The 25,205-nt window shown below is 41.0% G+C and overlaps 1 protein-coding gene and 1 long non-coding RNA gene across 3 annotated transcripts; both read left to right on the forward strand.

The window, feature by feature from the left end:
- The first annotated feature begins 233 nt into the window (after positions 1 to 233).
- ARMC1 (armadillo repeat containing 1) lies at positions 234 to 17,103 on the forward strand. Of its 2 annotated transcripts, none has more exons than XM_081013621.1 (7): positions 234 to 449; positions 3,176 to 3,375; positions 5,248 to 5,339; positions 9,545 to 9,734; positions 13,721 to 13,837; positions 13,938 to 14,012; positions 14,770 to 17,103. In XM_081013621.1, exons 2-7 carry the CDS (start codon positions 3,202 to 3,204, stop codon positions 14,959 to 14,961), a joined length of 840 nt encoding a protein of 279 aa, XP_080869747.1. In that variant the 5' UTR covers positions 234 to 449; positions 3,176 to 3,201; the 3' UTR covers positions 14,962 to 17,103. The 2 variants fall into 2 exon arrangements, with proteins under 2 accessions (XP_080869747.1, XP_080869746.1); XM_081013620.1 differs by having other exon boundaries at positions 3,179 to 3,375.
- A 1,296-nt stretch (positions 17,104 to 18,399) lies between these two features.
- On the forward strand, positions 18,400 to 22,309 carry LOC308481722. The gene is made up of 3 exons (XR_013988840.1): positions 18,400 to 19,631; positions 19,665 to 20,234; positions 20,388 to 22,309. It is a non-coding gene; the product is annotated as an uncharacterized lncRNA (long non-coding RNA).
- The last annotated feature ends 2,896 nt before the right edge of the window (positions 22,310 to 25,205 follow it).

Raw genomic sequence — 25,205 nt, forward strand, 5'->3', positions numbered from 1 at the left:
AGCGAAAGCTCACGACGCCGAGAAAGGTCTCCCTGGGACTTGTAGTTTCTTAGGTCCACCTTAAAAAAAAAAAAAGCTTCACCGGCTCCAACCCACAATGCCGCGGAAGTCCAGCCAGCCGCATTTAACCAATTAGAGACGCGCGTAACAAGGCGAGCCGCGACTGGCCAGGAGGTGCTTTCCGCTGCAGCCAATGGGGTCCCCCGGAGCGCCGAGGTGCCGGAGACCTGTGAGCGCCCGCCTGGTTGGGTGAATGTTGTCTCCGGGGGTAGAAGGTTCCAATCCTGCTGACCTCTGGCCGGGCGCCCCGGGGTGCAAAGCGCCTTCTTCCCGCCCGGCCTCCTTTCGCACGAGGGCGGCCTCCGCGGCAGCAGATACGTGACCTGGACCGTTCCTTCTTCTGGCGGGGCGGGAGCAAGAAAGCGCCTCCCCTTTCGCATCCTATGAAAGTGAGGGCGGGGAATGGGGGACCTTCGGAGTGGGGAGTCGGTGGGGAGAAGGAGCCTGGTGAGGGTTAAGGGGTATTGGGCCACCGAAGGCAGGGGAAGCCAGACCAAGGAGAGTGACCCCGGGCAGGGTAACCTAAGAGTCCCCTGACCTCTTCCCACCCCAATCACAAGCTCTTATTTTAAATCATCAAAACATCAGGGCTTTCTAATGGCTGCCTTTCTCTCCATAGTATCAGCTTATGTATGTTTACCCTGATTTAAGCCCAATTTCGTTTAGTGGGGCTTAGTCCCTGCTAGCCTAAAGTGTGGTACTATGTGGGTCTACTCAGATGGAAATTCCATTGGGTTCAATGGGCAGCCCTCCCAGGTAATTGGGGATATAATTGCAGCAGAAGCTGATTTCAGTTATCTGGCCCTGGGGAATGGGGAGGAGGTTTAAGCGCTGGCATGTAAGGTAGCAATCCCTTGTGTACTGAACTTCTGATATTTTTGCGATACAAACCAGTATGAGAAATAGTACAAATGACCAACATAGCATCTTGGATGTCCACATCTGGGACGAAGTTCTGTCGCAGTGAGCTAGATTTACTTTTGGCTGACTATTTGGTTAACCGTTGTTTCATTTTAGAAAAGGCTTGCTGCAGCATCTAAGACTTGGTGTTTAAATATAGCCACAGTGCTATATGGTGAGTTGCTTTTGTTTTTCAAAAGAGAAACAAAAGTGATTTCTTTGGGTCTTGATTTTTTTTATCAGACTGTGTATATGCTTGCAAGTTAGTCCTATTTAAACAAGTAGGACTTCTAAGAAGGCATGCGTACTCCTGGCAGTGTTTGAGTATGAACTTGTGCATGCTTACCAGGGAGCAAGCCCTACTGGCAGAGTGGGATCTATGAATAAACGTGCATATAGGATTGTGCTGCGCACTGAAGTAAGTAAAAAACAACAACAGTGAAATAGATGAGGCATATTTGTTTTAATGAATTACATATAATTCTTAATATGAAAATGTTGTCAGTCTCTGGCTCAGGTTGTGGTCAGAAGCTGTATCAAGTTTCTTTGGTGATATTTGTGTAATTCTGAATCAGTAAATAGCACAAATATTTGTCTGTGGCCCTAAGAACCATCAATTTCAGTAAAAGCCACATACAGTATTTAGGGTTGATCCTAAGCACAGCTTTTGAAGTTAGCTTCATGGAAACAAATATCCTGATTTCCAGACCAGTTTAATTTCTCAATACTTTATTCATGGTGGAGTTAGCTCATATTTTTAGCTCAGTGGTTTTCAGATTCCACCTTCAAGGAATCTTTCTGCATTGCTTTGTCTGCTGCAGAACTTGAGGGTGTCTACACACAAGAACCTTGTGCATTCAGAATATTCTGGACCATGTTTACTAAGGTGAACAGACATTTCATAGAGAACACCGGCCATATTGGTCCTCATTGTTGCTGCATGTGAGCTGTGAGTGCACGCTGGATTATACTCAACAATGTCCTCGTACTTTGCAGGGAGAAATAGGCAAGCTATCTAGGAAGCTTGGGTTGTTGTCAACATTAGCCATACTTAAGTAGACTCATTCAAATCATTGGATATCATTAACAAGTCTGTTTCAGTGGGTTTACTCTGAGTATGACTTGGTTGGATTCAATCCCTTGACTGTCATCATGGCTCTTTCAATTGAGGAACCTGTGATAAGCATATGAGGATTCTCTGGAGCAAAGTTTGAAAATTGCTATTCTAATAATCTAGTTATTGAATTTAGGTTCCGGCGGTGCGTTGTGTTTTGTTTGCCAGGGGTGGCATGCAGCAGTTTAGAAGATTGCCTTTCCGCTACTCATGCCATGCTTCCTTTATTCAGATGATAATTCCAATGCACAATTTTGGAAATTAGATCCTTATGGAGACTGTATACCTTCATATTCCATCCAGCATTGCAACTGATAAATACATATGCTGCGTGAAGCTCTTTGGGCACTGGTCAAGACCTGAACAACCACATGCCTTCATTTGCTTACCCAAGAGAATTCTGTTCTGTTTACTGTATGATAGTCCCTTTAGGCACTTTTGAAAGCTGTATATGAAATGTTATAACAAGGGCTTCCATGCATTGTGAACATATCTAAAATAGCATTTTGGATTCTGACTGAAGCCTTCACAATATTAAAAACTTGAAGCCAATTTTCACTATGTTTTTGTGCTTTGTGTGTATGTGAAAGTGAAATGCAAATGCTTTAGTGATTATTTCACCCACCTATTCCATTTACTTGCTTTTGGGGTAAAGCTGGGAGTCCTTGCATAGTGGGATGGGCCAAAGGGTTGAGCATTGTCAAGCTTTACATATCTTTATATGTATAAGATGGTGATAACTGTGGATTAGGAATAATTCTTGCCCAGCAAGAATTATTCTATTGCTGACTTCTGATGTTGATAGCTGAAATAGCGATAAGATGTGCTATGTATTAGATTCTTTGACTTGCTGTCTGATTTTGGTGGAAGGAAATGGGAACTTTGAGTGCATTAAAATTTAAAACAATACATACTGTGTCTTAGGTTTGCCTTTTTGTTGAATTTTGAATAGTGATCTGAGCAGCATGTGCTGACTAGTGTCTACGTGTAGTCTTTTAAAGACTCCTAAAGAATTACTTAAGGAAATATAATTTGAACCACACCAAGCTAATGACAGTGGCCATTAACTCCACAATATTTCTAATAACATTTCTTTTCCAGCAGAATTTTATGTATGACAAGCAAAAATGAACAGCAGCATGAGTGAAGAGCCTGATGCGTTATCTGTAGTTAATCAGCTGAGGGACCTTGCAGCTGATCCCCTAAACAGAAGAGCAATTGTCCAGGATCAGGGATGTCTACCAGGCCTTATTTTATTTTTGGATCATCCCAATCCCCCAGTTGTCCATTCAGCCCTACTGGTAAGTATCATCGGTTTCCTAATTGTGCAACTTTTTTCCTATGCATTCTGTAGCATGACTATGTGATTGGCACTCTAAATTTCAGGATTTAATATTAAATAAGCACTCATTGGCTGTTGCAACCATATTTTACACCAGTGTGTTTCCATAAAATATCTTAAAACAAAACATTTTGGAAAATTTTACTGAAGAAGAAAAGATGTATTGTAATAGCATAGATTCTTAGCCAGAGAGGATCACCTAAAAATGACAATCCCAGATGCAGCAAAACTGAAATGCAGTTTATGCTCTTGTCACTCTGGTACATTCTGAGAAACTATGGCATTGAAGTGGAGGATTTCTTTAAAAAGAAATAAAGAAATTTATTGATGCAACTTTGAATGATACCAAAGTTTAGCAATGTATATCAAATATGAGAGTTCAGGAGCAGTTTTAATTCTGTTTGATGCCAGGTCCCGCCCCCACCCCAAGGTAAAAGTAGTCATAGTTCTCATCTTCCCACTCTCCAAATCAGAATCTAGTCCTACTGAAATAAATGGGCCTTACTCCCAGGTAAATGTATAAAGTGTAAGTTGGCAGTCTAAATTAATAATGAAACATAACAGAAATACTCTTCAGCAGGTATTAGGGCAATGGACATGCTGTATCAGAGCTGTTAGGAACTAAGCAAACATTAACGTTGGCACAAGACCAATTACACAACACAATGACAACTGGTTCAAGGTCCTCTTGTTTCTGAATGTCACTTAATCATGACACATGCAGTCTTAGAGCTCAGAGAAAATATGATGCTAAGTAGAACAATGAAAAACCCAAATTGTTTGTATGATAACAATTTACCTCCCAAAAGCAAGCACCCATATACATACAACATCTGTCAATTAAACTTATCCTTCTCCAACTGAACAAGTTGACAGGCTTGCTCTTAAAATCTATTCATCTTAAAGATTCAGTAATATTGATCAGCATGGGATGTATGTGGAAAAAGGGTTGCAGAATAGTAGAGAGGAGGAGGAAGTGATCTGTGTCAAGGAAGAGTTGAGAAAAGGAGGAGGGTGGAGGAAAAAGGAGTGAAGGTGAAAATGGGAGTGTAAAGGTGATTGAAAAAAGGAGGGGTAAGAGGCATGGGAATGGAGCTGAAGATGAAAGGGGATGGAAGGTCTAAAGAATAGGAGGGGATGGTGAAAAGGGTGCTTTGTAGGTGCAATGTGTGGGAGGAGGAAGGTGCAGGAAGTTACCATGAAGGTGTGCAAGGGGGAATTGCGCAAAAGGAGGGGGAGGAGGCAAGGACATGGGGTGAAGGTGAAAATGGGTGTAAAGCAGGACTGCAGAATGAGAGAGAAGTGGCTTCAGAAATGACATGAAGGTGAAAGTGAGCTTAGTAGTTGCATAGTTGGGATGGGGAAACTGGTAGGTGGGTTGATGAGAGGAGCAAGCAGGAATGCAGCCCCTAGTTTTATACATATATAACGCAAAAACAATCCTTCAGCAGCAACAATGCAAATACAATGCTTTGAACAGCTGCACATTTAACATTCATATTTTGAGTTATCCCATTATACGCAACTTGCTGGAAATGTTAACTTAGTTTTATATGATATTATATTTGCTGATAGACAACTGAAAGAATCAGTTCTCTTAATTCAATATTTAGTCAAAATCATATTTATATAATTACTGGGATTTTTCTAGACAAGAATACACCAAAAATATTTTGGGGTGCAGCTTATTAAACTAAAATTGCATATGTTCTAACCACTACATAAAATATCTTCAAAATTGATATTGTTTATTTTTGAGAGATGTATAAAAGAAAAATTAGAAACAATAGCATTATTCTATTAGATTACTTTAACTTGCCCTTTCTTACAGGCTCTCCGCTATTTGGCGGAATGTCGTGCCAACAGAGAAAAGATGAAAAGTGAACTAGGTATGATGCTGAGCTTACAAACCGTCGTGCAAAAGTAAGTATAGTGTGCTATCTATAGTAAAAGTACATAATTTATCATAGAATCCTAGAACTCTAGAGTTGGAAGGGACCCCAAGAGTCATCTGGTCTAACCCCCTGCAGTACAGATATCTCAGCTGGAGCATCCATGACATCCAACCTTTGCTTTAAAATCTTCCAATGAAGGTTGGAGTATGTACGTATTTCCTTCCTACCACCACCTTACGAGGGAGTCTGTACCCCCTTACAAACTATCAGATTATTGTTGTATATAGTGCGTTTCTGTCTTAAAATTGTTTTAAGAATAAGGGACCTGGGAATTAGATTGCAAAGGTGGCTTCCTTGTTCAAGCAGATTCCTTTCATAATCTCCAATACAGTGGTACCTCGGGTTACATACGCTTCAGGTTACATACGCTTCAGGTTACACACTCCACTAAGCCAGAAATAGTGCTTCAGGTTAAGAACTTTGCTTCAGGATAAGAACAGAAATCGGGCTCCGGCGGCACGGCAGCAGCAGGAGGCCCCATTAGCTAAAGTGGTGCTTCAGGTTAAGAACAGTTTCAGGTTAAGTACGGACCTCCGGAACGAATTAAGTACTTAACCCGAGGTACCACTGTACATGAATTCCTGGCTTTGCATGTAACATTGAAAACACTGTGAGGATACTGGTATGTTCAGTAGTTCTTGATACTAAGTGGCTAGTTAATGAAAGCAAAAATCCAATTACTTGGCTCGAAGCATTCTATTCCAAGATAGTATGCCTCTTCCAGAGTCTCATACTGAACTACTTGAACTAAACCGATCTATTCACCCCCCCCCCAATTTATTATTTGCCTAAAACGATTAGCTCAGTAACTATGTATTTAATTGCACAGGAGTCCCTTTCAGGTATGATAAGATGCACACAATCCTGTAAACCAAGCCACTGCCTCAGTTTTGATTTAACACAATTTTACTTGCTTGTACTTCTCACAAATAATTAACCATGGTTAGAAGGGCACAAATAGCCTTCTAAAATTGGACCCTTTGTTATGACACCTTCCCCATAAAAGGATATTTGAAGAAAAAGATGCCCTCTCTGACACTACAAGCAGGATTATATGGTATACTTTTAAATGGGTTGTGAACATTTTATACACTTAGCCGAAAGATAAATTATTCATGCACACTAAGAGTATTGTTCAGTTTGGGAATGCAGTGTTGGATGAATTGCAAGACATCGTAATAAAAGGTAATACCGCCATCTAGTGTGTCAAATTAGAACAGACCAAAATAATTCTACTTGATCTGAAGATACACCTTGTTTTGTTATATGTTTTGTCAGAATTATAATTGTTGGTCGGAAGGAAATACATACATACTACAAATTTTCAGAATTGAAAATATTTCAGGAATTCGGAGTTCAGTAAGCATTTTGCAAAACAACTTAAACACCAACTTTTGTTTTGTGATCTTATACAAATATTATGTTCTGCAATCATGCTAAACATTAAATCTTCAAAACTGGTTAGGGCTCATCTATAGCTGTACCAAAACACTCCCTGAATATCATTGTCCCATTCACAACCTGCAAATTTGGGTGCCATTTCTCCACTTTCCAGAGGGGAGGGTATGTGCTGAAATTCACTCTTTGCTTTAAGCAGTCATGTCACTCTATTCTTTTTTTTTTTTAGTGGAAACCATTATCCGCCCCCCCCCCCAAGTACCTTCAAATAATAATTTTGGGCTTCGTTGCATAGAATTGGAAATAGGTGATGATGATGGAACAAGCAGTATTTTAAAGCATCCATTAAACTTGATAGCTGGGCATTGTCTGAATTCTGAGATGTTAGAAATGCTGTAGTCTTCCGTGCAAATCGAAAAGCTATGAAGGGAAAATGCTGAAACAGGTTCTTGTCTGATATGCCGTCCTTTCTTGACAGCTTGCTGGAATAAAAAGCAAAGATTGCTCAAGCTGCTATTTTTAAAAGGGCCAGCATATTTTAATTTGACGTTAGTGTATGTGAAAGATGCCAGACTGACAGTATTCCAGGTTGAGGTCAGTACCTATGGAAGGGAAATAGCCAGACTGGCAGTGGCCTTCTTCTTTTCCTCTTACTCCTTTGACTCCTTTGGGTTTTTGCAGTTACCCAAAGGAGAGCAATGTTGCTTGGTCCCTTGGTCCCTCTTTTGTCAGCTGATACAGAAAAGTTGCTTGTGTTACTAAATACTCCCCCCCCCCACTCATCATATTTTCAGTACATTAACATGCAATACCCATTGCTTTCTGATCAAATAAAGAACCACCCCACTTCTCTGAGCAAGAAATAAAACCCTAGTTGGGGCAATGCAGATCAGTTGGTTTTCTGTTGGTCTAATGGTGCTGTTGGATGGCATTCTGTCAAAAGTAAGTGGCTGCTGTTCACTCTTATTGTGAAATGCGGAGTATCTGTGGGGAGAATCATAGAATCATAGAGTTGGAAGAGACCACAAGGGCCATCGAGTCCAACCCCCTGCCAAGCAGGAAACAAAGAAGACAACAAGGAGATCCCTGCCAAGAAGACAACAAGGAGATCCATGGTTTGAGACAGGAGGACGAGAATGCTGGATGGATGTTATGGGCAGAAGAGGGAGAGCAAGAGGAATATTGGAGAGAGGAGAGTTCCAGAGAAAACTTTGCAGGGAGTAGTGCTGAGGTGAAGAAGCCCAGTTCAATAGAACTCCTAGTCAGCTAGGGCTCTCTGCATAGTGTGGGCAAGAAACCTCAATGGGAATTAAGTCGGTGCATACAGTTTTGATAGTCAGATGAAAACTTTTCATATTGGGGCATTAGAAGGGTCATGCAGACAAGGTATGGAAACCATGGATGTCTGCCTGGTTTTCATGTTTGGAGGGAGGGTTGTGTTGGGGGTGTGTGTTTCTGTTGTTGCTGTTGGTTTTTTTTGGATCTTTATATTTTGTTGTGATTTATGTGGAAATTGTTCAGTTTGGTTGTGTATTTAATGTTTTATTTATTGTTTATAAATACTTTAGTTACGTTGTAGTTATGGGTTTTGTAATGTTGTAAACCACCTTGAGGGGGGTTTGAACTGTGGAAAGGCGGCATCCAAATAAAATTAGGTATGTATGGTTCCTAATTCAGCTAAAGATAACCAGACAGCATAAGGGGAAGTTAATGCATCTCAATATTAGCTTCATATTGAGAACCTTCATTTTGGAAATTTATAAAACCAATACTGTACTGCTGAGGCAAAGGGTGTTGGGATTGTGATGTGGGTGCCTTCCTTCAAAGTTTTTCTTTTTCTTTTAATTCCTCCTGTGTGGTTTGAATTGTCTGTGGGCAATTCTTGGTGAGAGGAAGGAGTACCAGGTGCAGGGGGTGCAGTTCATCTGTGTGACTGGTGAGTGGCCGCCTGCCTTGTTATTTATACTGCTCTGTCAGTGAATGGTTTCATTGTCTCCCTAGTTTTTGCAGTACACTTTTGTGCAGTGGAAGGACTTGACTGGTGAAAGTGGTTGGTGATTGAGTGTGAGTATTGAAATCACTGAGTGGATGGCGCGTTTGTACATATTGGTGGGTATGAATGAGGTGTGGGTGTAGTTTGGGAAAGTGATACTGAATAAGTAGTAGGTATCATTGATTTGTGTCGATGTAAGGCAACACAGCTCCTGTCAACCTAGCAGTTTGAAAGCACCCCAAAAAGTGCATGTAGATAAATAGGTACCACTCCGGCGGGAAGGTAAACAGCGTTTCCCTGTGCTGCTCTGGTTTCGCCAGAAGCGGCTTAGTCATGCTGGCCACATGACCTGGAAAAACTGTCTGCAGACAAACGCCGGCTCCCTGGGCCTGTAAAGCGAGATGAACGCTGCAACCCCAGAGTCGTCTGCAACTGGACTTAACTGTCAGGGGTCCTTTACCTTTTACCTTTAAGGCAACACTTGAGTGTGATGTGTAGTATTTGGTGAGTCAGGGTGTGCCTTGGTAAGAGGAAGGCTGAAGGGGGAAGGGAACCATGATTCTAAAGGTGTTTCAGATACGGTGCCATGTTTTTGTTCTTTCAGATTTTATTATTTTATTTTATTGCATTGCATTGTACCCTAATTTCTGAGTTATATATATCATGTTATTTGTAAATTGCTTAGAGACTGTATTAAGCTGTTAAGAAATATATTTAACAAAACTAAAATACAAAGGATTGTAAAGCAAAATCCATACAAACCTCAGTTTGCTTTGCCTTAGGACCACCACACCAGGAGAGACAAAATTGTTGGCTTCTGAAATCTATGATATTCTTCAGTCTTCCACAATGTCCGATGTTGACAATGTGAACGAGATGAATTCACGGCGCCGGAAAGCTCAGTTTTTTCTGGGAAGTACAAATAAACGTGCTAAAACAGTCGTGTTACACATAGATGGCCTTGATGATTCGGTAAGAAAAGGGTGTTTTGGGGCATACAATGCACACTTATGTATCAAGGTGTGTGAAGGGCACCTTGTTTTCTGTAAGCATTCCTTGAGTTTACAGCTTAGACTGCTCTGTACTAAATGCCATAAACATAACATTTATGAAGTCTGTAGCAATCTCTTAGATGTCAGAAACTTGTAGGAGTTGATCTTAGTAGAATTTACTGTGCATCAGAATTTACTGATGCAAAACGTTAAATACCTCCAAGAAGCTGACAGTAGAAAGGTCACATTAAATAATTGACTGCATTAAGTTTGGACATCAGAACATCACAAGCTGCCTTCTTCTGAGTCAGATCATTGGTCCCTCTAGTTTAGTACTGTTTGCACTGACGGGCAGCATCTCTCCAGGGTCTCCCAGTAGCAGTCATCCCTACCGCTACCCAACAAGTGATACTTTATACTGGAAAAGGTTGATCAACCTAGCCATCAGATGAATGGTAATCCCGCCCCCCCGGTGTTTTTTCTTCTTCACATCATGAGACATTCATAACAATTTATCAACTTCCCATTGTTCAGGCCTAAGGAAATGTTGAATTTTCTTAGCCTGCTCTTCCTAACATCTTTTCTCATTGCCTGAGATTTCTCTTGGCTATTGGATAACTGTTGTAATAATGAGGTCTCAGTGGATTCTCCATGCAATGTCAGAATAACTTCTATAAATTTATCCTCCATTCCCCTGTAGATAACACCCCAGGGTCATGTTTGCCTTTTTATGGCTGCCAAGCAGCATGCAAGGCTGTTTGAGCATGTTATCCACAAGTGCCCTCAGGTCTCTGTTTCAGTTTTGTAGCCTTTTAAATTATCTAACCTGATCTTCTGCTGCACTGGCTTACATTTGTTCGGGGGTGGGGGGCCTAAGTAAGCCTTTTAAGAGAACCAGGTCTGTATATAGATCCCATCTTCTTTAATAAAGTCAGTGGCTGTTAATCGGATGAATAATGAGCATATGTATACCCTTGCTTTCCCAGAGTTACCTTCCTCCTCTTCTTGCCACCACCATTTTGCTCTCTCCTTATATTTCTCTCTCCCCTCCTCGGCCCGACCCGCTTCTTTAAGCCAGGTTTAATCAGTTCCAGTAGTCTTGTCCTTATTATGTTTACTGACTTGGTAGCTCATTTGTTTGCCCATCACTGTCTCTAAAGCTTCTCTAAAAGCCAGAAAAATGCTGCCTGTTTCTGTTTTGCCTGCCAATTTAAATACGCGTTACCACTGTAAATGGTCTGTGGTCAGCATATCTCAAAGCTGCCTGTATTGCTCTCCTAAAACAATGCTAATGCAGATCCTTGTTTCTAGTAGCCAGCATGCAGTAAGAAATGTAGACATACTTAATTTGGAGGGCTTCCTTAACTGCTGATGGCCTGGCAGCATATTCCTTCAAGAGCAAAAAGGGGCAAATGTGTATTAAAGTTTATTTGTTTTTTTAAGCTGTCCTCAAAACCTTCTCTGCTCTTAGGGAGATTTTTACTTGATTTTTAGATTGTGCACAGCATGCCATTTCAGTCTACAAAGGGCAATGAAAAACACTGTTTGTAAATCATTTTGACCTCCAAGTGCTATCTTAAACTATAGTCAGCACTTGCAGCAGTTCTGAGTTTCAGGTAGGTGCTTCTAACATGGGCACCTACATTCATCCGTGAAATGTAAGCTATCTTCAAGTGTAGAAATAATAACAACAGCAACAACAACAACAACAACTGGGATAATCATGTTCTTTTTGCCTCTTTTTCTTAAGATTTTAGGCAGTTAAAAAACCCTGGAAGAACAAGCAAGCAAGCAAATGCAAACCCTAAAGGACAATAATAACTGAACAGCTGTACTTCATTTTTCACAGAAATGATACTAATTGGTCTCTCTTGTGAAATCTTATGTAATTACTGTCTAAAGCTCTATGTATATCCCAGCAATATACTTTAGTGGGCATCATGAACATTTTGTCACCACTCCTGCTTGCCCTGTCATCTCATAATCACCACCATAATTTGTTTTGTATGCTGCCTTTCCATAGTTAAAACCACGGTCAAGGCAGCTCGCAATGTGAAAAGATTTGCATAATTACAAGCATAACAAAAATAATCAAACAATAAATTAAACGCATCAAAAAGTGCACAGCCATAATTGAACCATTTCCGCATAAATCATTATAAAATGTAAAAATTAATATAATATCAATAACAGTCACAACAACCCCTAAACAATACTGGTGTGTGTGTGTGTGTAGGACTGTTCTTTCTCATAAATACAGACTTCCAATGCATAGTCAGGTGTATCTGCATGTTACTCTTGAGGCAGAAACCCTGATAAAATTCAGCAGTTTGACTTAAACTTGCCAAACATGAACTTGTTGGATTTTAGTTCATTTTTCTTCCAGCCTCCATATAGAGGATGAACTTGGTGTTGGTTATCTATGCCCCAGTTACACCCTGGCTAGGTCACTGTAATGATGCTCTCTGTATGGGGCTGCTTTGAAGCAAAAAACACAACTTGAAAATCGGAGCACATTTGACTAATCTTATTTCACCTGTGTTGGCCTGATGTACATGCTGAAGTTTTACATATTGTTTCAATGGGTGTATTCTCTGGTTCAGTGGTAGAACACCTGTTTCCCATGTAGAAGATCTCAGCTGCAGCCTCTGGCATGTCCAGGTAGGGCTGGGAATGTGTCTTGCCTGAAACCCTGGCGAGCCACTGACACTCAGTGTAGATAATACTGAGCTAGCAGATGCACCAATGGTATGACTCTGTTTGAGGCATCTTCCTATGTTCCACTGTGGTTTCCAGTTCTCATGTAATGTCAGACCATAGTTTGATACTACTTATGAATGAGTCTCATGTTTGTGTGCTCCCCACGTCTTGTGTTGTTTGCGAGGAGACTGGGAGTTCCCCATAAGGTATGGACTTGGATTTGTACTTTGGCTAAACTTAGTTTTATAAACAGACTAGGCTCTGAAACCATGGTTTGATCCTTTCTTGTTCTTAAAGGAACCTGCATCCCCAAATTTGGATGCAATGGGAAACTGGTGGCTATGCAAAATAAGAGGAGGAGGGAAGTGTGTGAGCCTGAGGCTTGTGTAGGATTGTTAATATGGCAAAAACCATGGCTTCCTGTAACATCTGAGCCAACCTGCTGCCTTAGCCATAAACCCTGGGAGCTAGGCTTGAGGAGGGAGTTAAGAATGCAGTGCTGGTTGAGAAGAATGTGTTCGTGTTGTAAGACACCAAGCAAGCAGCTCATATACATGATTATGTAGGCCAGGCTGTGTTTCATATTGCGCTTGTGGTAGTTCTAAGAGGCCACTTATTTGTATGCTGATGTCTTTGAGACACTCAGTAAATGCATGGAAGCACGCTGAGCTAACGTAGAGCAGGTGCAACTAGCACAGGTCAGTGTCGTGTTGTTGCACAGTAGGCCCTGTCACTTGCTTTAAACGTAACCATTCACTTGTGTGTTTTGTGAGCGGACATTTTCCTTTGCAATCAGAGTTCAGTTTGTGCAGTGCAGTGATGTCCATGAGCTGCCACAGATGAGGTAGCTGAAGGATACAACAGCTGCTTTGATGCATTCAGTCAGTATGGATACAAGGTGTCTGATAAATAGCAACTTAAACACTAACTGCTCATCAATGAGCATTGCAGTCAGTCAGAACTTAACCACAGGGGACTGTTTAGCTGATCATACGGAGAAAAGCTTGCTTTGCTTTTCAGCACTTTCCCCTCATTATTCACAGTTGATTCCATTCTGGTTTGTCGTCAAAATGTAGGCAGGAATGATGTTTTTAAATTCTCTTATAGCTAAATTCAGAGCCATTCCCTCTCCTCTTTTAATATATATATATATTAAAAAGCATCATTCTGCTTCAATTCATGTGTCTTGTTTCTTAACTGATCTGTGTTTAATGTACGCAATTATTTATTAGGTATTTGCAAATAACTGGTGCCGTTAATTTTTAGTCTCGGAGAAACCTTTGCGAAGAGGCCTTGCTGAAGATTAAAGGGGTCATCAGCTTCACGTTTCAAATGGCAGTTCAAAGATGTGTAGTCCGAATCAGATCAGATTTGAAAGCAGAGGTAAGGTTTGCAGCCGTTTTCCTTTTACATTCTTCTGACGCTGAGTAATGACTTACTCACCTGCTCTTCTTTTCTGTTTTTCCATTTTCTTGTTGTATAGGCACTGGCAACAGCAATAGCATCAACCAAAGTTATGAAAGCCCAGCAAGTTGTGAAAAGTGAAAGTGGAGAAGAGGTGAGAGAACGCTTCGTAATTTAGAACGCAAGCCTGTTGGTAGCGTTGGCAATTAAAGAAAAGGAATTAAATGCAATTGGTCTATTCTTTGGGTGCAGCAATAATCCCACTGGCTGAACATACATGAAATTGTATGCAGATGTGGCTTTTTGGGGGATGTGTGTGTGTGTCGTCTCCTTTAATTTCTATTTTGAATCCAAGGCATGTTATATCTATGCAATGTAAGCAGCAGTGTGTTCATACAGGGCGCCTCACTTCCTGAAACAAGAGAAAGCTGCTTCTTTTGTGGAGCTTTCATGCCAACTGTACATGGAAAATCTGGTAGAAGTTGAAAGTGTGTCATAGGTTTAGCATTGTAGAATATTGATTTCAGTTAGCAAGAGGTGCAAAATAGCCTTATGTAATGAAGGCATTAATGTCATGTTGCTAAGAGCGTTTGCAATCTTCTGAATTACAGTGATTATATTAAGCACAAACGTTTCGGAAACTCAAATTAATTACACAGGTCTCCAAGAGCTTGGTCTAAAGCCTGCTGTAATGTAGGTAAACTCTTCCCATTGGTTGAGGGGCATGCTTATCAGGAAGTGAATGGAGGAGTTACTTTGTTCAGACCTATAAAGTTATCTTGCATGTCACAGTTCCTAGATTTGCTAAAACTCTGAACTATGTCTAAAACAGCAGTTGCATGAATGAGTGATGCTGAGCTTCGCAGCAAGGTCAGATTGGGTAAAACGACTTTCTGAATCCCATTAAACAGATGCTGGTTCCATTCCAAGATACTCCTGTAGAAGTGGAACAGAATACCGACCTCCCTGAGTATCTGCCAGAAGATGAAAGCCCTTCAAAGGAGCAAGACAAAGCAGTGTCCCGGGTTGGATCACACCCAGAAGGTGCAGCCAGCTGGCTGAGCTCAGCTGCAAACTTTCTCTCCAGATCCTTCTACTGGTGACCTTGAGTCAAGGCTTACAGGACTGTGTGAACCAACAGGGGGCCAGTTTTCCATTGGTGTGGTGAACTGCCAAGTGCAATTTGCAATAAGTTATCACAACAAATTTTTAGACTACACAAAACATATGCTGTCTTTTACATTTTGTTGGACATTTGGTCTTTCAGGCCGGTGAGAAAGATGGAGGCATTTGTTAATGCCCTTGCCCTCACCTCTGTTCTCATATGTTTTATTGCCTCACTTTTTAATATGGGTCCATGATTAACCAAACTTCGTTGAGTGTATAGAGCTTTAAGTTAATATTAGTGATAAACACATACAGAACCCATTCAGTACAAATCTCAGGACATCTGTACAAGGAAATTATTAGCCCTTAATTTTGCATAGATTGAAATGCCTTTTTTTCTTTTTCTTTTTGCCTTATTTCAAATTATATATTTCCCCTGGAAGGTCATTCTAATGGGGGGAAAACCCGAATTGTTTACCATTTATTCCCTTCCCCTGCACACTTGGTTCAGAGCTGGTATGTCATTATTCCACTTGGTGCATTGCAACAAGAATGATTCAAACCTGAACTTTACAGTCCTTGATGTGCTGGGATTTTTGTTTTTGTTCTAAACTGTCAGCCCTTGACCACTTGCAATTTGAACATTAGTAAATAAATGAAGGTGGAAATGTGAACGTGTAAGTAAATAATCTGTAAAAAAAAAAATGCTTGTAATGATGCCTATGACTTTGTAAATATGATCAGAAACCACTGATTGCAATTTAGGTTGGATAAAGAAGCTCTGGTTTCAAAAGTTGCAACCTGCTCCAGTGACATCTTGGTTGCAGAATTTGTCTGTGGTAGAAAGTGTGATGTTGGCCTTACTCTGATATTGTTTTCAATTGGTTTAATGAGAGCTAAAAATGTAACATATAGTGGCCAGTGGGTGGGTGGGAGGGAATAAAATGCCTAATATGCCATTGTGCCACTGCCCTACAATCTAGACTTTTGTTGCTTGGTGGAAATTTCATGTATAATCCCAGTTGCCTTTTATGCTTCTCAATTCCACCTTTATACCCTTTGGACAACCATTATGAAATATGGAGCAATCCAAAAATTGTTTGTGAAGCCTGGAGCAGGGCAAAAGCCAGCATGTGCCTGATGCCCAGAGGGGGGTGGGCATCCTGGAAAAAAGTCCTTGTAAGTGCACTCACCTAGTCTAGACAACAAGGAAACCTGCGCCTGAAGAATTGGCTTCACTTGGCGATCTCGCAGACAATTAAGGTGCTTGGACCATCACATCTTGTCTCTGCCTAGCTTCCAGAAAGGATCATGCAAGTAAATATTCAGTAGGCAAAATATTAAGCATAGCAATTAGGTTACTGAAATATTGTCTGGGATTTTTCTCAGTGCGTTAGAAAACCTTGTACACAACTTGTACGCACCACAGGAATACAGCTGTGACACTGCAATGCTACCCTAAAGTTGATTCTGCAGTGCTTCTTTTTGTGGTGTGATCCATACGAATTTTTACTTAAATCAGTGACGTACACGTATCAAGGCAGTGCTTTTGCCCCTTTGGAGGTCTTATCTCTGTGTCTTGCACAGTAGCAGTAATTAAGTAGCATCAAGACGCTTATTAGTAAAAACAAAATTGCAGGGGGAAGTGTAAAGTTCCAATGACAAATCAAAGTTCTCATAAATTCAGCCTACTTTTGAGATAAAGAGCTTACTTTCAGATTTTATTATTTCTATTTTTTAACGTACCTACTTTATTTGGTTGAAGTTTACACGCACAGAATACAAGCTTTCTAAGGCATGTATTGTATTAAATATGTATTTCGAAGCATATTGCTGTCTAGAATGTTACAGTACCAAACGTGTTTGCAAAGCCCTCTGTTGTGTAGCCATGGATACAATGTTTACTTTTTGTTTTAACATCTCTCTCTCTCTGTGCAATTTGCATTGCCGCACACCAACTGCACTACCTGACACACCCCTTTGGATATTAATGGTTCAGTACAAGTAGATATTAAAACTTGTGTAATCAATCTGTAGGTATATATTTTTTTCCTTTGGTCAGTATTGCAGCTCTCCCAGTTAAAGCATCTATAAAAGAGCTTTGGAAATACTGTAAAATAAAAGTGTAATATAATGAACTGGCATTCCTCTTGTTTTATAAGAGTTTTTAAGGGTTTTTGTCTCTAGAGCAGGAATGGGGAACCTGTGGCCATCCAGATATTGCTGGATCACAGCTCCAGTCATCCTCCCCGTTAGCGACACTTTTGGGGACTACAGGGAGAATATCTGGGTGGCCACAGAATCTCCATCCCTTTCTTTAAAGCTGGTGCTTTTTGCTTTCAGAATTCATAAGGATCAAAATGTGCTCATGGTCACAATTGAGGGAGCAGGACTGCACCTTGTATTGGGGGTGCCTGTGTATTGATAACGAGAAACTATTATTATCCATGGAAGTAGAGTTCAGGTTGCCATGTCCGTGGATGCAAGCTACAGAACACTGCTTGTTAGCAGAAACAAGGTATGGATTCTAGTATATGGTATATGAGACTTGATTCAGCTCTACTACTTACTATTCCATTGTTGAAGGCCTTGTCCCCTTGCCCTTGGCCTCCTATTATGATGTCATGATTGGTATCAAAACGCTATCGGTTTTCTTTATTCTTCCAAAAGTCAGATTACTCCATTTAATTTGCTAGGGAATGTGTATTCTGATTAGATGCAATGTCCTATTTTTAATAGCTCCAAATCTCTGTGTGTCAGAGTTGAAATTTCTCAGCATTCCTCTTAAGCCCTATTCTTATGTATTCTTATCAATTGACAAGCACAAAGTCTTGGTTTTATTTTTGGCTCCCTCTTTACTTTGCCCCCCCCCCCCATTTAGCCTGTAACCAACTCTTGTTTTTGCAATATTGCAGAAATGCAACCTTTCCACCCCTCTCAGCAAAAGCCAACCTTCACACTAGTCCTCTCTCACCTGGATTACTGCAACGGTCTGCACTCTCATCTTCTATTCTTGTATGTCATCCCCCAAATTGAAGTTTTCCTTCCAAAGCTGCTTTCTGGGAGGCATCATATTTTAATATAAAAAGTCTCCATATTGGGGTTTACTCTTTTTCTTTTAAATTCATCTTGAAATTTCATACCTGTTCTGCCAATGCTGCACTAGATGGCAGCATAGAAATATTATTGTAGAAACTCAGTATCTGAGAAAGAGACTGGACTGCAAGCTTTTGAATTGCACTTAGTTTTGATTTTTGGATGCATGATGATTTATCCTGGCATTTTGCAATATGTAGATTAGCAGCAGGATAGACCTATGAACTGATGGACTACTTCTGTCTCTCTCTCTTTCTCTCCGTCCCTCTCTCAGTATCTGGTAGTAGATTCCTCAGGGGGTTTTTTTGAGTTCTCATAGAATTTTAATTTTTTTAATGCTGAGGTGGAGAGCCAACACAGGAAATGTGTGGTTTTCATATGTTCTTTCTTTTTTGACATGAATAATGTATATGGCTAAGATGGGAAGAGTTGGAAAAACTGCACATTGGAATGACAAGATATATAATTTCAAAACATAATGCCAATCCACCTATCCAAGTAACCTGCAAAATATTTGAATATTCAAAAGTTTTGGTATTGGGCTGTCTATATCATTTTGTAAATCATACAACAGTAAGTCTACATGAAAAAAGGCTATCATGGGTGCAATCTATCATATTTTTTCCTGCACAATTTTCCTTTAAACAAACAAATGTATTTTTTTTAATGAACCAAAGTTGTGCAAGAGCAACCTGGTAGGTAGATATTGCCTTGTGTGTGTCTATATATTCTAGCTGCTTTTGCTACTAAAGCATCCTCTTATGTTCCGTACCAATCTTACAGCACAGTCCTAACCATGTCTGCTTAGAAGTTAAATCTTATTGGACTCATTGGGGTTTACTCCCAGGTAAGTCGGGTTAGGATTGCATCCTTAGATGTCAGAGAGCCTGTGGAGTGTTGGGGATGGGCTATTGAACTTGAACTGCAGATGATGTATGTCCAGATTTTGCTCAGTGATGAACTGAATGGTCTAATCACTTTTGGACCCTGCTTTGGGATGAGGTACCCTCTTTTACCCCCATCAAAGTGAATCAGTCAACTGACTTCCAAGATCTTTTATTTTCTGTTTACAGCAGGTAATTGTGCGCCGGTATTTGGGGCCGTTTTCTCACATCAAAGTATATTCTGACCATGCTATCCTTGCTTGGGTACAATGCTGAGGTTATTTATAGGCCAGTGGTGTAGAATGCGACCATTTTATGGAAAAAAAATCTGGAAAGGGAATTGGTACCATATACACATTTGAGATATAATTGTATGTATAATTAGAAAGAATCTAATAAACCTAGGGTCTCATTCCCCATTTCCTTTATATTTTCAAGGCTTCCAAGATCTGTGCTTAGGATTTTGCAAAGGTTAGAATTTTATACCGGTTGGGTGCTTAGTGATCAAAAACTGAGAGGAGAAAAAACCGAACAGCTTTTTTTCTGGCACACTAGGAAAGTGGACTCCTGAATGGAGAGGTAGCCAAAAATCTTATTTCCTTCCCCAGACTCTGAGTTGGTACTTGGTAAGATGTTTTAATGAGCGCTGGCAGTTCCCCAAAAAGCAGAGTTGAATGGTACATGAAGTACTCAAGTGATAGACCAGACAGGTTGTGTAGAAGGGATTGTAAAGGGGTTTCAAGAGTTGACTGTTTCACCTCCTGTAGAAATCAATGCTTGTATAAGACAGTAAAAAACGCATCGGTAAGAGGCCTGGTTTGCAGAAGCAACTGATAAGGTGGCAATGTCAGCCTTGTTTGGAAGTTCATCTCATTGCATTGGAAGAAAGCAGGGCTGTGCTGGCTAACTGTGCCCCAACTTGCACCCTAGCTAGCCCTGCCAACGACATCTGCACATGCAGCACAAATGTCTGTGGGAAGAGAGCATTCTCATATGCAGCTGTATTATGTGAAGGCTTTCATACACTGGGACCCACAGAAAACGACAGTAGGTCCCACATTAGGTGGTCCTCATAATTTTCTTCTGAGGCTTTGCAGCAGCACTTTTTTCAAATTAAGAAGGTGTGCCCATATTTCTGTGTGGTAAACCTCCCCTGAAACTGCCTACATATTTAAATACTCGGGTGTATTGAGGGAGGCACTATAGACACTTGCATTCCCCTCTCTTCCTCCCTCAGCTGCTAGATATATTTGTGTGTGTTTTGGGGAGTGAGATGAGAGTCCTATAGAGTCCAGTGTTCCCCAACTTTGGGCCTCCAGCTGTTTTTGGACTATAATTCCCATCATCCTTGACCACTGGTCTTGCTAGCGAGGGATGATGGGAGTTGTAGTCCAAAAACAGCTGGAGGCCCAAGGTTGGGGAACACTGCTATAGACTAGCAGGTAGGAAAGCCTGGAAGATGTCTCCCTTGGTGACGGAGCATTTTAAAGGGGTAGTCACCATCTCCGGTGAGGAAACTAAACACTGTATTTGGTGTTCTGGTCCTCCTCTCAAGGTGAGATAATTTAGGCTTCTTGCTTCATTACCTAAGTGTTCTGTGGAACTGTTGGGACTACTTGGAGAGGACAGAGCAGATGCAACGACCGCATAATACAGATCAGTGTTTAAAAAGGGACAGGGAAGCTGTGGCTCTCCTGATGTTGGTCTCCAACTCCCATCAGTTCCAACCTAACTTGGCCAGTGGTTGGGACTGATTAGAGTTGGAGTTCAACAACTTCTTAAAGACCACAGCTTCCCCATCCCTCCTCTGAGTAATGTAGTTGTATTCTCTAGGTGAAGCTAAGTCTTGAGTCCCATCAGGGGAAAAGGTGGGGTATAAATATATTATAATGGTTAATAATAATAATAATAATAATAATAGTTGGGGAATATATGTCAGAGATTAGCTTTTTAAACTCATCACGCAGCTCCACATCCTGACTTTCATTTTATGAAGTTGCTGTAAGGAAATAGAATCTTAGAATTACAGATCCCTGAGGATGATTTAGTCAAATTCCCTGCAATGCAGGAATATGCAGCTGTCCCATACATGGATTGAACCTGCGACCTTGCTGTTATCAGCACCATGCTTTAACCAACTGAACTATTCAGGCGCGCACACATACATTTCATCCCTTATAATGAGAGCCTCATCATGTGTCTTTATTTGTCACTGATAGATTTAATGCGGGACTTCTTGTTGGGCTCAGTCTATAGCCACTACCTTTTCTGGGGATCAGTGGTCCACGACAGAGCTACAAAACTCGATCCTAGGATAGCTGCAAACATATATAAGTTTCACAAAACTGCACAGGGACAAAGCAATGCTGATGGTTCTCCAAAACAAATCAAGCCAGCGGCACTCCCACACCCTGCCGAAAACGTACAAGGAAGCCCTAATGTTCCAAACTGGCATAAGGCAAAGTGGAAAGTTGTGGGTGTTGTTGATTCTGCTACCAAATATTTTGATACCAATTACAGAGCGGTGCAGCTAGGGATGTTTTCAGCACAGTTATGAGACAGAAGTACAAATACTGAGTCAGATCATAAAAGTGCAGAAAATCGCTTGCACCACAACAGATGTATAACAGCAGACGCTTATGTATAGCAGAATATGAATCAGAGAGGCCAGGCACAACACTGTATTTTATGTAGATGGTTGTGGCTTATGTCTTGCATGTGGAGGAGTAGGAATGAATGATTAAAACAAAAATATTCTGAAGATCTGCTACTGTCTTGCTCTGTTCCTTATAATGCAGGGCACGAGGAAATGGGTGGCCCTCCAGATGTTCGAATCTAGCTCCCATCAGTCCAAGATAGCTTTGTGTATGGGCAATCTATCCCAAATATATTTGTGTTTAGAGGAGTTTCGTGATCTAACTTGGTTGCCCTCTTCTTGCCCCTGTTCCTTCCTTTTCTTCCTCTCTAAGCTCTTTGATGGCTGAAGAACAGCCTTTAATTTCCTAGTCCTAATCTGTTGGAAGAAAGTGATAGTGCTGAATACCTTCAACTTCTTTGATGTTAGACGTTGTTTGAAGAAAGTAAGGCATTGGGAGATGTGGTTAATGAATAATCTGCATGTAGCTAGTAGCATGTAGGCTGTCAGGCAAGCCATGCAGGCTAACAGGTTAGCTATCTATAAATCAGGTACAGTTTTTAGAAGCTCATGCACAGACTGATCAATCACAGCGCCCTGCAAACTGAGGCTACTTGTGGGAGTCGCTTCACCACTTCTTGAGGGCTTCCAAGTGGCAGAATGAAGTGCTTGTTTGGTAATGTATATAATGCTTGCTGTTTAGAATAAAATACTTAATCTTCTCACGCACTTGTGTTTGTATTGCCTCTGATTCTCATTTTAAATGAACCACCTTGCATTTGGCAAGACACTTTGTCAGGGGTGATAGGAGTTTCTAGCCCAGCAAAAATTGGGGAACCACAGACTGCCATGGAATTTTCACAATGAATTGGGTTTTTTGGTGTTTTTTTAAAATGTAAACTGATGTGGAAATGTGGAGAATGGAATTTAAGATTGGAAAAATGAGAAACCGAGATTGACATATTCACCCATCCCTTGTGATTATCACTACCATGCCACCATCCTCCCCTTGATTTCCTCCTATCTCCAATCACCCAATGGGTGGTGCAAAGCTGAGCAACTGCCCTCCAGGCACCTGCGGATCTTCACATCATTGCTATCCCCATTATACTTTTTCCAAGAAAAGCTGTAATTTGTGTTTACGTCCAGTTTAACAATCCAGTCCGGGTGGCTGCATCCTAGTACGCCTTGAAGCTTCCCTTGTAGTTTTGAAGAGACAACAGCATCCTGTCCTGTCTCTTGTTAAATGGCTGTCATGTTATTTATTTTTAGAGGTTGAAGTTAGCCTCATGGATAGATGGAAGCAGTTTGGGATTCTTAGCATTTGTGCAGAGCCTTTTACTATCTTCACACAAGTTGGATTAAGCCTCCTGCTTGAGGAGCTGTCAGCCTGAATGCCCTCAGAAATTAAGCTTTCACAGTTTTCCATCTGGGTCTTGGATGAAGCTGAAAAAACTGTTTCAAATTGCCTGTACCATTTACTTAGAGAGAAAATTAAAGTCATACACACACATGCTAAATGGTTATATTAGAGTCTTTCCAGATGATAAAAAGCTGATAACCTCCCCCCGCCTCAAAAAAACAAGTTTTTTTACTAAAAAAAGAGGAAAAAACAACAACCGACATTTTCCTGATCAAGTGCATAGCAGCAGGATATCCTATTCTACGTAATGAACAGTGGGCAGGGGAAGAACCTAAGCACTACCTTAAAAGGTAAAGGAGCCCTGATAGTTAAGTCCAGTCGCGAACGACTCTGGAGTTGTGGTGCTCATCTTGCTTTATTGGCCGAGGGAGCCGGCATATATCCGCAGACAGTTTTTTCTGGGTCATGTGGCCAGCATGACTAAGCCACTTCTGGTGAACCAGAGCAGTGCACGGAAACGCTGTTTACCTTCCTGCCGGAGTACTACCTATTTATCTACTTGCACTTGGACGTACTTTCGAACTGCTAGGTGGGCAGGAGCAGGGACTGAGTAATGGGAGCTCACCCTGTCGCAGGGTTTAGAACCGCCGACCTTCCAATCGGCAAGCCCTAGGCTCTGGTTTAGACCACAGCGCCACCCAATTAAATGAAGAGAAATGCTCCAAAGAGTGGACAGGATTAAAACAAAGTAGCATTATAAAAGTAAAGCAAAGGGAGAACAGAAATTGGTGGGATGCTATGGGAAGGGCCAGCCAAAGGCATTGTGTTGCTTGAAGCAAATGACAAGACAACACAGTCCACCTGCCTCATTCCATGTCCAAAGCTGACCACACTGGCAACTGAATCTTATTTTGACACTGGTAATGGGGCACTCATCCACCACTGCACTTGAGGGCAGAATTCTAGCTTAGAGGGTACAGGGCAGATCATGTGTGTCATGCACAGCTCTGTTTCTGTTGCTCAGCATCTGCTGCCTGAGGTGGCTGCCTCTCTTTGTCTAATAGTAGGACTGGTCCTGGCCAGGGGAGTAGACTTCCACATAGCCAATACTCTCCCACCCCACTTGTGTTTAAAATGGTTACATGAGTCAGGTTGTGTCAGTGATTGTATCTGGTTATCTGTGTCAGGGGAAGGGCTGGTGGACACAGTCCCACTCTCCCTCCCTCAGCATTTACTGCATGCATGGGGGGAGGGGGCCTATTCTTGAGCACAGCCTTTCTATGAATTGTGTCTTCTGCCATGGATACATTGATTGCTCTTGAGTCTAGTCACCACCTCAGATGTAAACCAGTGTTTTGCTGTCCACTGTATTTATAACCTGGGGGAGGTATATTTTACCTCAGACTGGCAAGGGGGAAAATACCCTGAGCTAGTCTTGGCCCTTGGGGGGGGGATATATTTTGTTACAAATAGCCTTTGACAACTCTAGGTTCAGTTTCTTCCTTTTAAAAAAAGCTTTTGCCAAAGACCTTGTGGAGTGCCCGATTCCATTCATATTCTCCAACAGGGTTTATTTCACTTGGGTGATTATCACATAACCATCTTCTATGTGCAACGGAATTAACAGAGATTCCATTTGTTGAAATCATATGGAGACTGCAACTGTACTCTGCCTTATTACCAAATGAGTACAGCATGCCCTTCAATAATTCTCTAAACTCTCAAATGCCTTGGAAATAATATGCTGGAATATTACTGAACTGTGACTGAAGCACCATTTGTGCTAAATGTGACAGTGCACAAATGATATTCCTCAATAAAAGTTCAAACTACATTAATCTTTCACAGAGGTTCATTGACCAGGAAGATGCCTTAGATACAAAATAAACTGGGGACGGCCCCTTTGAAATTACTTCTACACATTTTTGCTGTGTCTGTTTTTCAGAATCATATACATTAATTTCTCCCTTGTATGCATAATTTTAGCATGGGACATTCTAAAAAGCAATAAATTATATTGTTTCTACATCAGTATTAGCAAAAACATTAGGTCTCTGTTTGTAATACAGAAATCCCTCTTGGATCATGCTATCATTAAATATAATGTGTAATAGTCGGCAATGTAATATACTTCTTATTTTCATTCCTTTGGGAAGAGCAGACATAACTCACTAGCAGATTTGCTCTCCTTGGCTAGATTGAGTTACAACCATTCCTAGCACAGGGGTGGGGGGAGAGAAGGGTTTATTGTGCTTGCAGTTA

The sequence above is a fragment of the Podarcis pityusensis genome (assembly GCF_964106645.2).
Source record: "Podarcis pityusensis genome assembly, chromosome: 7".
Lineage (NCBI taxonomy): Eukaryota > Metazoa > Chordata > Lepidosauria > Squamata > Lacertidae > Podarcis > Podarcis pityusensis.